Consider the following 12,460-nt stretch of genomic DNA (forward strand, 5'->3'; position numbering starts at 1 on the left):
AATTAAAAACATCTGACTTATTTTACCAACGATAACAAAACAAATTATGTACGACCTATTTCATTTTGAAGCATGATAGCCTTCATTTCAACATAAGTTCTGACAAAAACCATTAAAACCAATACAGATGTTGTAAACAATGAGGGGAAAGATGGATCAACAGGCCTATGTTTCTAGGTATTGTTTCTTAGCATTCTGAAAAGGAGGTCGTGTACCTGAAAAAAAGCTGAGCTCAAGATTTCATACAACTTCATAATTACACTGTTATGGAGAAAATTTAACTCATTCTCATCTTCAACTGAAAAGGCTTCAGATCACTTTATTTACAGGGTGCCCATGAATGTAAGTAGAACTTTTAATAATAAAAGCAACATTACAGCTGACACGAAACATATTGAAAATTCAGTCCCTAAAATATACACATTCCTAAACATGTTGTTTCCTCTTTGCACATACCAATCAACTGTAATGAACTAGAATTAAAAAGAACTTATTGAAATAGCAGCTCCCACCACTTGAGTTTGTTCTCCAGCAGATCCAGTATCATGTTACTATTCACAAGTTTTGTGTTGCCTACTTATGTCTTAGAAAATAACTCTCACGGAGAGTTCGCTTTTGCAGGAATGAGAATAGGAAGTGCCTAGAAGTGCATCTGTCATTGCATTTTTGCAATTTTGAGGAAATCTGCTATTTTTTAAAATGCGCATTCAGGAGGCAGCCTGGCTATAATTCTATTGTCTTTAGTATCTGAAATATTGCTCCCTAATATAGTGTGTAGGCACCTGCAGAAACCTTTGAAGGATGAAGAACAAAGTTAAGTGTTCAGATGTGAAAATTCATTCTACAATGAGAGCCTTGAATTGAACTAACAACAAAACACTAAAAATCAGAATGTAGCCACAATCATCACGAGGCCTTATACCAGATCTTTTCTGTATTGTCTCCTTGCACAAAGTTGTGTTTTCTAGAGCTTTTGCTATCAGTCTCCAACATTGCTTCCTGCAACCTCAGAAGTGATGAAAATTTCTTAGTCATATTTCATTATATATGCAATACCTCTCACTTGTAAAAATACATGAATATGAATGCAATTGTCAACTGGTTTTAAGGGTTCGTTCTTCACATACTCATATTCCATCGACAGTAATCACATACCATGGCGACGTATGTTCTAAAAAGGTGCAGTAAGGTCACAGCAGTTGTTCAGAAGTGTATTTGCTACGCTCTTAATGGCAAACTGTGTGCACACACTGCCCTATCACCTTACCATACATAAAGCAAACTCAGATCCTTTTTGTTCTTTACTACTTTAATTCCTTGGACAAAATAAACATTTTACCTATGAAAAATACTAAAACTTTAATCTGATTTTTTTTCCTCAGGTAGAGTTTGCTTCAACCCCTTGCACCTATCCCTCCATAAAAATTGTTTTTTCTTTCTTCCATTTACAGCACTCCCCAGCAGCTGGGCTGGAGTCTTCAATTCCAAAAGTGAGAGACCAATTCTGGTCTCAGCTTTTTTTTTTTTTTAAGTTTGCATCACAAAAAACATGCCGTAAGAGCAATCACAACTGAACAGACAGAGGGCCCACATGGTTCAGTATTCTGTATTTGAAAGTAGCCAGTAATCAAGGTGAGGGAACAGTTTCCCTGTACTCCCAAGTGCCTTCTCCCAACACACCAGAATAAAGTGCTTATAAATAAGGATGGAGGAAAGAGCGGGAGAGAAAGAGTCAGAATGGGGAAGAGAGGGACAGGAAAAGAATTCAACTAAAAAGGCTGAGACCAAATCTATGGAGGAAACTGTAACTGGGATTTGATGAGACAGGTTGGAAAGAAAAACTACTGCTTTCATCTAGGACAGGTTGAACTGAACATTAGGAGGACCTCAACGTAGGGAGAGGGAATATGGGAGAAGAGGTTTCCAAGGGAGAGGGAGAAAAAAAAATGTTAAAAGAAGGAAAACCAATCTTTGGATAAAGTTGGAAACTCTGGGAAATAAACTGGGTTTCGGAATGACTGAGGAGGAAAAGGAAAGACAGAAACAGGCTGAAAAGCCTGTAAGACTGAGCTAAGAAATCAAGCAAGGGGAAAAAGGGGATGGGGAAGGGAAGGTGAAGAGATTGACAGAGAAATAAGAATTTACAAATTCTAGGGGACAGAAAACAGATACAGAGTTGGTCAAAAGAATAGGGTGGGAAAAGGAGCAAATGAAGACTGAGCATTTAAGTTGGCAAAGTCGTTTCAGTTTTCAGGGCATGTCTAGACTGCCCACTGTGGTCATAATTCTACTTTTGCACCATCCAGTGCGACAGGTCAGGGACACATTGTCTGGTGTGTGTACTCCCTTAGGCTTCACAATAACTAGCTATAATACTAGTATGAAACACATAATTATTCTAATGTATAGTCATCTCTTAGAAAAGGCTGAATCAAGAGAGGAACAAAGTATTCCACACCAAATTTACTTCAGCAATGGGATTCATTTGATTACTTCATCCCCTCTTACTTCTTGCCAAACTTGAGATTCTGGGGTGTGTTTTGCAGAACTCTTTAGCACAGAGATCTGCAAAAGGAAACCCAGATTGTCAGAAAAGCGATTGAGACATGAATTTATCTCTTCTTTTTCCCACTAGAAACAGTATCTACTGTACTCAGATATTCCATGTAGATGTAAGGTAGTAGATGCCAGTCTGTGACCGGGCTGACCCCAGTCAGCAGCTAAGCCTCCCCCACAGTCACTCACGCACTCCCCCACTAGCAGGCGGGATGGAGGAGAGAATCAAAAGGGCAAAAGCAAGAAAATTTCACGGGCTGAGACAAAGACAGCTTAATAAGTGAAAGAAAACAAAACAAAACCCCCAAACAATAAGCAATGCAAAGGCAATCACTCACCACCTTCCAGCAGCAGACTGACACCTGGCCAGTCGCTGAGCAACAGATGCTTTGGAACTCATTAAAACATAATCAACTTGTTAAATAGTTTCCCACAGAAAATTAGTAGAAATTATGCACCGCCACAACTCCAATAGCAACACAAAGCATTAATACAACCGTAACAGGGACACTGTTACAACAGTACATATATCTACTGCATTATTGATTATAGTAGCCATCTCATTATATAGTTGACATAATGTTTGCTTTAATGGTACATTAATCATACCCGTAATGACATGCAACAGCTCTGTCTATAATATCACGTCTGCTCTTTCCTTCCTTCTCTTTTTGAAAAAAAACACACAGCACTGCAGTAAACATGAGAAAGAAAAAGTCAAAAGGAAAGTTAGGAAAAGTGTTACTTCAGTCTTACCTCAGAGCTGTAATCTTCTACTGTGGTGGAAATTTCACTTTCCGGCTAAAATAGAATATTAAAATATTTACAACAATGGTACTCTAAAAAGATTAAACAAGACATTTTCCATCTGTTTCTGAGAATGTAGACAGTATTTGAAAATGTTAAGGTACACATAAATTTTATTAGAATATATATATAGAGAGAGAAAGCCACCTTCACTTTCTTGTAATCCCAACTTTAAAAAAGAAGTTACTTTGTTCTTCAACCATGATCATGGAAATCTTATAATTACATGACAAAGTCTTCTAATGAAAATACAACCCACAGGTATAAAATACTATTTTGGAAATGTAACATAATGTTTTGTTGGGCTTTTTTTTTTTTGGTTGTTTTTTTGTCTGTTTGTTTGTTTTTTAAGTAATAAGGAGTACCAAGAAAAGGACTTTTCCCTGATAGATCAATTTTACCTAACTAGAAACTTCGCTGGCTTAAGAACATAATCATATATAGAATGCCATTTTCATACATGCAAGGCTTCTGATGTTGACTAGAATTTTAAAACAAACACTCATATTCTCCTTCAGCTTCCATGGAAACCAAGGAAAGGTAAAAGTGATCAGGAAGAACAAGGACAAAGACTCAAATCTTGTGATCTAATGAATTAGTGCAATTAAAGGAACAAAGCCTTAACAAACTGAGCAAAATCGTGCCATGGAAGATGCTAGAATTAAACACAGAGTATCTTGATGAACTACACACAATGAATCAGGTTTGAGAAACAAGATGTTAGTAGGAAAATATGCAAAATATTCAAATTATCTATTTAAGGTGCGTTATTGAGGAATAAGTAAGTACCCTTTTGAACTCAAAAAATGTAATTTTGAGTTAAAACTACTTTACCAAAAATGAAGGGTACATAATAGGGCTTTTTCAAAATTCTCTTAACTCATTAGTCAGGCTTACATTAAATCAGTCTCCATTTTACATTTAATTCTGTCAGGCCTATTTTCAAAGGAACATAGTCAGTTTTGCATCAGTAGACATAAGTAAAATTTGGAACTGTCAATTGAGATTTGGTTTGGGTTGGGGTTTTTTTGTGGGTTTTTTTTTGTTTGTTTGTTTGTTTTTGGTTTTTTTTTTTTTTTTTTTTACACAAAATCTGACGGGTCTACTGGAGCTTTGCAGCTTTTACAATCCCAACATCATCAATTCTACATATTTTGAATCCAATATGCAACCCCACAATGTAATTAACGTAAAAAAAGGCTACTATTTTATATACAGAGTGCACAAAACTAACTTAAAATCTGACTGTGGAAGCTAAAATTCATACATTACATACAATTTTAAAAATTAAAAAGATACACCTTAAAAATAAGCCACAAACTGAAATAAAATTATGTTTTGAAACTGTAGGGTGACAAAAGTGTTTCTGCTGTGGAATACACAATTAGTACTTAACAGTATTTAATTTTTAAAATAAATACATATGTTTATTCATATTATATATACTTATATATGTGTTCATGTATATATATGCATATAGACACACACAAATTTTACATATTATTTGTAGTCTATGTCCTTGGTCTAGGACAAAGTCCCCTGGAAGGAACAAAATCAGGGAAAACCACATCATTATTTTCATAACACAGGGCCATATCGCCCTACAATTTTTTATTGTTTATTCAAATTCAGAAGACTTCACAAAGAAAGATCAGAAGTATTCCTACAGAAGCTCAGAAGTATTCCTAGAAATTTACATATTTAATTAGACCTAAGGACTGTTGAAGTTCTTTATATAGTGCATGAAATACAGCACTTCTCCAACATAAAAAAACAAAAAAAAACCAAAAAAAAAACCAAGTAGTCTGATTTCTTACATAGTTTTTCCTTGTAATGCTTTTGAACTATACAAATAGCCTTTTGTTTATAAGAAAAATGATAGATGAATGTTTAGATCTTGGGATAAGCTCAAACCTAGTAGAAAATCACAGTAAAAGGCAAAGAACTTGTAGACTGAAGCTTATGCTAGAGTGAGAAAATATGAATTCTCAAAGGAAGGTGATTACTGAAAATAATTCTCTAATTTTTTTACGGTAATTTGGCCCGATATGAGATTTTTAAAAAATTGATATATTGCTGGACCTTTCTGAATACCAATCTAAAGTAAAAAAACCACAACCCCACACCTAAATTTAAAAAAAATAATCAAGACCCATATAGTGCTCCATCAGTTCAGGTGTGCAATATCTGCTAGCAGCATAAACAATCTTTCTAAAGTATCTCTTTCGATCCTGCATCTAGATAGCCTATTGGCTGTGAAGTCCAATTCTTTTTGCCAAGGAATTTATTGAAGATAAGTAGAGAAACATGGCTTAATGAACTCAAGTTAGATGGACCTGTCTTCTTCGCTAAGAGATTCATCCAAACCCTGCTAAAAATCAGTTAAAAAGACTTCGATCCTACGAGCTCACTCATTGGACTCCAACACTGTAAGACTTAATGCTATTCTTTTGCTGCCAGAATCAATAACAGTACAAGTAATCAACATTTTCTGGGCACTCATCTTGCACTCCAAGCAGCTACGTTCTGATCCTAAGACCTTATCAACTTTATTTCAAAATCCAGCTCCTTCCATTATTAAGCCATCCATTCTGTATGCTTCAATTCTTCTTTGGTCAACAGAAGTGATTAGGTTTTACACAGCTAATCTGCCTGTACCACAGGGGTCCACTTTAAAAGGAAATACTTCAAAAAATTCATATATACACATACTGATAGCGATACAATATCTTTTGACAGGATAATGCCAAAGCGATTCATCAGCTCTCTCAATACTTTATGGAATTTGAAATAGATTTCTGCTACACCCTGACTTCAGGCTGTTAGTTTGCACATATTCTACCACCTATGTTTTACACAACATTTTCTAGCTACAAACAGCTATTATCTTCTGGCAAGATGTTTTAATTCTTTATTTAATGTCTTCTTCACTGCCAACGTGGTTGATAGTTAGAATACACTGAACAGGCATCTCAAAGACTCTTTATAGGCAACTGTCTCCATCAGCTCTACAGGTAGTACCTTTAATAATAACAACACTTAAATATTCAGAAAAATAAAATCACTTTCACTTTTATGCATTCTTCAGAAGAAATACTGCAACATGATACAAAAAAGAAGGCAGGAAGTCCATTTCAGAGTAGCTTGTTTCTGTATGCTGCTAAGCATTGCCAAAGTCACACTCTTTGGCACTGGACGCCCAACTTTATCACAGAATTCCCAAAACAACTCATATACCAAATTGGCCAAGAGAACCAAAAATTGATTTTTAAGTTTCTTCAGAAAACTTTCATGGTGCCAATAAAACGCTTTGCAAGAAGAGACATCCAGTACTAAACTACTCCAATTGTAATGGATGAAAGTGTTTAAAGGACACAGAATTAATGGAACAGAATTCTACCTGAAGTAAATTACTGACTTTTTTATGACCTCAGTGTAAACTGTTACAAAAATGTAATTGCAAAATTCTGGATTCATTCTTGAACGTGTATTAGCCAGGAGCAGAAGTGAAAACAAGTTTATTTTAGCTTGGCCAGTTTCACATGGGTCACTAGTGATCCATAGACGATCACAACTTGAGTAAGACTAATTAGGAGGATCACAACTAAGAAGGGAGGCAAAGAGAATGTAAACCAAAAATCCCAGTCATGAAACCCCTCTTTAGACTATCCTAAACGTTATGGGTCTTTAATATTTGTAGAACATTCTGAATATGAAGTGCTATTCTTACATATTGCTTCATCATGCCGGCCTTAGTTCCTAATCCAAAACCCATTCAATTCAAAGGAATGTATTCCCTGGTAATTTATAACCCAAGCCAGTTGACTACAATCAGATTTAAATACAGTACATTTTTGGGGAGATAAACCACTGCCAAAGTTGAATATAATCTGCAGCAAGGTACCCCACTCCTCAGTATATACATTTCCTGTATCAGAAAATATCATCAACAGAGAGATAACCTAAGCATTTAATTAGGTTTTTATTCTTTAGTAATACAGCCCTATAAATGTTTAATCTACAATTAAATACTCTGTAAATCTGCTAAGACCACTCTTCCATACAGGTAATTTCCATGTCAGTAGATCTATTATATATCAGTATATTTACAGAGAGAAAGGAAGGCATCATACCAGAGGCTGTCTCATGCATCAAAGAAAACTGGCACGATACCCTGGCAATATTTTGGCCAGATGGTGAATGGAAAGATGCCCAGCTTTAGTCAGAACCACATGCTGCTGAGAATCCATTATCTTCTCTCGTGGCACTGTCTTTACTATTGAACAGACCACTTCCAAACATTTGTTTATCTTCATTCTCCAATTTCAAAACATTTTTCAAGGGATACTAGATTATCTGTGGTAACTCGGCTAATTTTTACTACATTTTGTTTATCCACCCCTCTTTTCAAATCCTCCATCTAATTGTTCATCCCAGAATATCTCTTCTCTAGTCAAAGCCTTTGGTTGCTCTTTGCTTTCATGCTTCTCGCATAGGAATGCCTTACCTACACTCGCCACCTACGCCTTTTCTCACTGAAGCGTCTTCTCTGTGTCTCCATATTGCTCATGTCTCCGTATTTCTGTAACTGTCCTTCCTTAGTTCTTCTCAAGAATCCTACCCAGTGTCTCCTTTGTACTCAGTTTCTGTTCCTGTTGTTAGTCTCAAGTACTCACAACTGGAGTAAGTTATAGAAATGAATAATGAACATGGAGCCATAAACTTTATCACCTACTTGAGTAAACAGTTAAGCCATTCTAAAACTATTACCAAACGGATTTGTCCTGTGAAAAACAAAAGACGAGTTACTAATCCAACCTTAATCAATTAGCAGGTATTCTTCATCACAGAACTTTGAACTTTTCTTTTCTAAGAAGCTTTGTATAATAGCTTTTACTACTCAGGTGACTCAAGGACAATTTTACTGTGCCACAAGTTAATTTCTTCTGCTTTCCTGGCATTAGTACATTCTTGCAAAGCAGTCTGCCCCTATGCATCATTTCAAGACTTCTCAGAGAAGGTGATGTCAGCAATTATCTACTCTGGAAGCGGCTTTTGCTTTCTTCTATTCTTAATTGCAGGAAGTCACAAAAAGAAGCAACCCTAAAACCAAGAGTTTCATTGATCAAATTTACTTCCTGGGCTGTGTCTTCTAGATTTTTTTTTTTACTTCTGTATGGGAAAAGACACTATGGGTGTCAAGACTAAAAGTTATCAGGGTGCAACAGAATAAAGACAAAAAGGCAACCAGATCCTCAAGGTATTATCCTCTTTGCGAGACCAAGACAATTTAATGTGAGATCATTTAACGTGAAACAAGTTAAGACCCAGAGACTTTAACCAAGAAATACCAACTGGCATTTCGCTAATAAATCTTGTAAACAAACTGTTCTTCTGACTGAGGATGGAAAACCTTATAGAAGCTGCAAATAAGTTCAGATAGAAGGTAAAATGGAATGGGTAAGGACAGTACAAAACAATGACAGTTCTTCCAATTAGTTTCTGTAACTTGAGGGATTGCAAGAGGATGGAGGAACCCACCCTTAGGAAGACAGAGGGGAAAAAAAGGGAAAGTGATGACTGCAAAAAATTACTTTGAATTCTCCAAATAGAATTTTGTCCTCTCTGAAAAGTAACTCCAACATCAGATGGGAAATCAGCTCCCAGAGGAGTACCTCTATTTCACTTTCTGCTGTTCATATTCAGTAAGAGAACTCTCTGTTGTTTTTATCTGGCCATGCTAATTCTACTGGGGACTAAAAAAATCACTCTAGAAAAATTGCAGGGAGATCAACTTCTATCCACAAAACTACCACAAAAGAGGCCAGTCAGGATTTTTAGATAGATAGGCCATACAGTCAGACGTTCTGAGTCTATTTTGTGGCACAGGAAGAACAATTCTAAATATGAATTCCAGTAAAAGATGAAATTAAGTAAGTGCAATCAAAATTTAGCTAGAAAATAATCCTGCATAGTGCCTCCAGTAATCCTGCCTTACTCTCCTGACACAGCAACCTGTAGAGATTTAATGTTGGGTGAAAAAGCAAACGGCTCAAAGAAGCTGTCTGTAATCCTCCCTGCAGAGATTAGCCTGAAACTGCCTATTACGTTGGCTGCCAGTTCAACTGAGCAAGCTCTAATCCAATTACTCTAAGACAGGCTTTCTGTCCAAATCATCACACTTATAAGACTAAAACCAGTAAGTTATGAGATTCCTTGAAACCATTTCAGAATTTTTCCTCTTCTATTAATACTGCATAGATAGAGACTTTTGCAACCATCTTCCAATTCCAAAACACCAATTTAATGAATAAGCAGGCCACAGATAGCACGTAACAAAAAAAAATAATGTTCTCCCAACTGAGGACAGCTTTTTCTGGTGGAAGTGAACACTGCTTTAGAAGTCACCAAGACATAAGCAATTCAGTAGAGTCAAATGACAAGTAAACACTAATCACCATGCTTGTTCTTTTAAAGCTATGTTTAAAAAAAATACCAAAACCCAACAACCAACAAACCAAAATGCCCATGCATCTCTATAGTTAGTTATTTGAAAGTAAGATAAATTGCTTTGGGAATAAGGTAAATCTCAGAAAAATCATACCCAGTCTTAAGAATATATCTGCATATGTAATCTTCAGCAACTACAGTGTGAATCTTTTTTCGCTTTTTAAAATCATCTGTGTCTTGTACTGTTAGCAGTCAGAGGCCAACATACGCTACTAGAACCAACCTGATCTAATTAGACCTGCTTTGAGCACAGGATTGGACTACATGACCTCGAAGGTCCCTTCCAACCTAAATTATTCTGTGATTCTGTACTTTATCCCGTTTCTCCAATTGTAGCAGAGACTTTTATCCTGACTGAGAGCATGTACATCAGCAGAGTCCATCTGTAACATGCAATCATGATGTACTTCAAAATATATTTGGTTAAGAAAGTTTCTTCATACAATAATCATATTTCTGTAGACTATAATATTGCTAAAACAACAGTTTAAGTGATTCCCTCTAAAGAGCTCTGTGCCCTAGCAGTCCTCCCTCCTTAGATGTAGGCAATCTGCTGCATTTCATAAAGTACACCTTTCTCTTTTCCTAGAGGGCATCATCACCTATGAAAAGAGTCATTTTAGCATTAAATACTCTTTAAACCTTTTATTACCTCTTCCAGGAAAAGCCATGAGTTGAACAGACAGTTTTATTGAGTTACTACAGTTTTGAAACCCTACAATAAACTTTGTAAGTATGAAAAGCTACATATTAAGGGCATGTATCTATAAAGTTCAAAATATGTAGTGTACTGATATACCGTAGGCTTAAAATAGTAAAATAAATGGATCAATTACTTTACAAGTTTTTATCTGCATGTATGATTTAGTCTGTCTGCCCCTCCACCAGGGCAAAACTTTTTTTTTTTTTTAAACACAAATCAGAAATGCAAGAATTTTTTAAAAAGTTTCATTTTTCTATACTTCTCAGTTGCTGGAAATGAGATAATGGAGCCAAAATAGTTACAAGTGGTCTACTCTAGCACAGGACTGACAAGTCAAAGTGCAGAGCATTCATCTGTGCTACATCTCTCAGAAAAGACTGCGTTCACACGCACAGAGCTGAGAATCTGTGTTGAAATGCTTGCTCAGAATACCACTTGTCCTTTTAGAGGCACTGCTTTCATGAATGGAATACGCTATTCTGTAAATAACATCAGCATCTCAGTCCCTCATATCTGGAACACCAGACTGTGTTAGGTGAATTCATGTCCACTGAGAACTGAACCAGGCTGCCAGTGTGTACCACACAGGGCATCTTACAACTTCCCTGGAGCATGTACTTTCAGCCACTAGTAACCAGGATTATATATCATTAGGTAGTAAAAGTAGAGTATCTGTTTATCAGTCTCTTAAAGTCATCCAGTTCTAAGTAGCGTTTTCTAAATTCATTCCTCCTCCTCATTAAACAGAAAGGCTCAAATTACATTATGGATACAAGAAAGATGTTCAGTTTTGCATTTTGCTGTAGCCATAGTTGCAACGATCAAAAATCCACTTCAATTTGTAAACTTTTAATAAAACAAAATGCACAAAATTAAGCAATAAAACAAAACCAATTATTGTCCTTTAAGGGAGTACAGCAGTACCAACAAACTTCCCATGAACTACAGGACACTGACTACCACAGAAAACATGATGCTGGCAGGCAGGTAGGAAGTGCTGTCTCTGGACATAATAAGGTCAGACCAAGAAGGCAAGAAAATCATAGCAAAAATCTCGTATAACTCCTTTATTCCCACTCTCAAAATTAATGGACTATTTTGCCCCTCCCCACAAGTAACTGGTCACCTGAAATGAACCTACCTCAGCGGTGTAAGTCTGGTTGTGTTTGATAGTTTCTCCACTATGTAAAGTCCTGATAACAGCAAAGTCAGTAGTAGCAGCTGCTCCCCTCCAGCTGCTGCACGAGGACATTTCATCACCTCGAGATTGATCAGTATCAATCCCACCTTGTATTGATTCTTCATCTTTGATGTTTGCTGTCTTCTTCTTCTTTTTCTGCTTCTTTGATCCATTCTGACCGTCAGTTTGTGCCTTCCGCTGCCTAAACTGGGCAAGCTGTACAGAAGACAAAGTCTTGTTAAAGGTGAAAGTTTTCCTCTTTATTACTAATGAAATCCTCTATAAAGGCTTACCAGCTGTTCTACATAAGCATCAAATTAATCACCACTGAAAACAAGTTGGAAGTTAATGCTGCGTATCTGAGACACATTCAGATTATTCTTCCATTGACACAGTTTGCTTTAAAAAAAAAATCTTAAATGTAGAACAACCTATTAATGAATTCCTTTCCAGCTTCATACTAGCAAGTTACTAGATTGATACCTAGAAATCAAAACATTCAAAGGTAAAGGTACAAATGTCATGATAAAGGATAAATGCAATGAGATAACCTCTGATTTAATTTTTCAATTTTATAGTGATGAATACCTCAAAATTAATTTACAGAAATTACTTTTCAATTTTATACCAGAAACAGATAAAAGCAATCCATTCTTCCACCAAGTATCATATCAAGTTTTCTAAAAAGTTTATGTTAGAACTCA

At 36.1% G+C, this 12,460-nt stretch overlaps 1 protein-coding gene across 1 annotated transcript in view; it reads right to left on the minus strand.

The window, feature by feature from the left end:
* Positions 1-12,460, minus strand: part of AKAP9 (A-kinase anchoring protein 9) — a 115,445-nt gene that overhangs the window by 78,808 nt on the left and 24,177 nt on the right. Inside the window, exons 2-3 of the mRNA XM_074151013.1 lie at positions 11,718-11,972; positions 3,313-3,357 (exon numbers count right to left, since the gene is read on the minus strand). Of these exons, the coding sequence (XP_074007114.1) occupies positions 3,313-3,357; positions 11,718-11,972 (300 nt within the window). The remainder of the gene's footprint in view (positions 1-3,312; positions 3,358-11,717; positions 11,973-12,460) is intronic.

This window comes from Numenius arquata, chromosome 7 (assembly GCF_964106895.1).
Source record: "Numenius arquata chromosome 7, bNumArq3.hap1.1, whole genome shotgun sequence".
NCBI lineage: Eukaryota > Metazoa > Chordata > Aves > Charadriiformes > Scolopacidae > Numenius > Numenius arquata.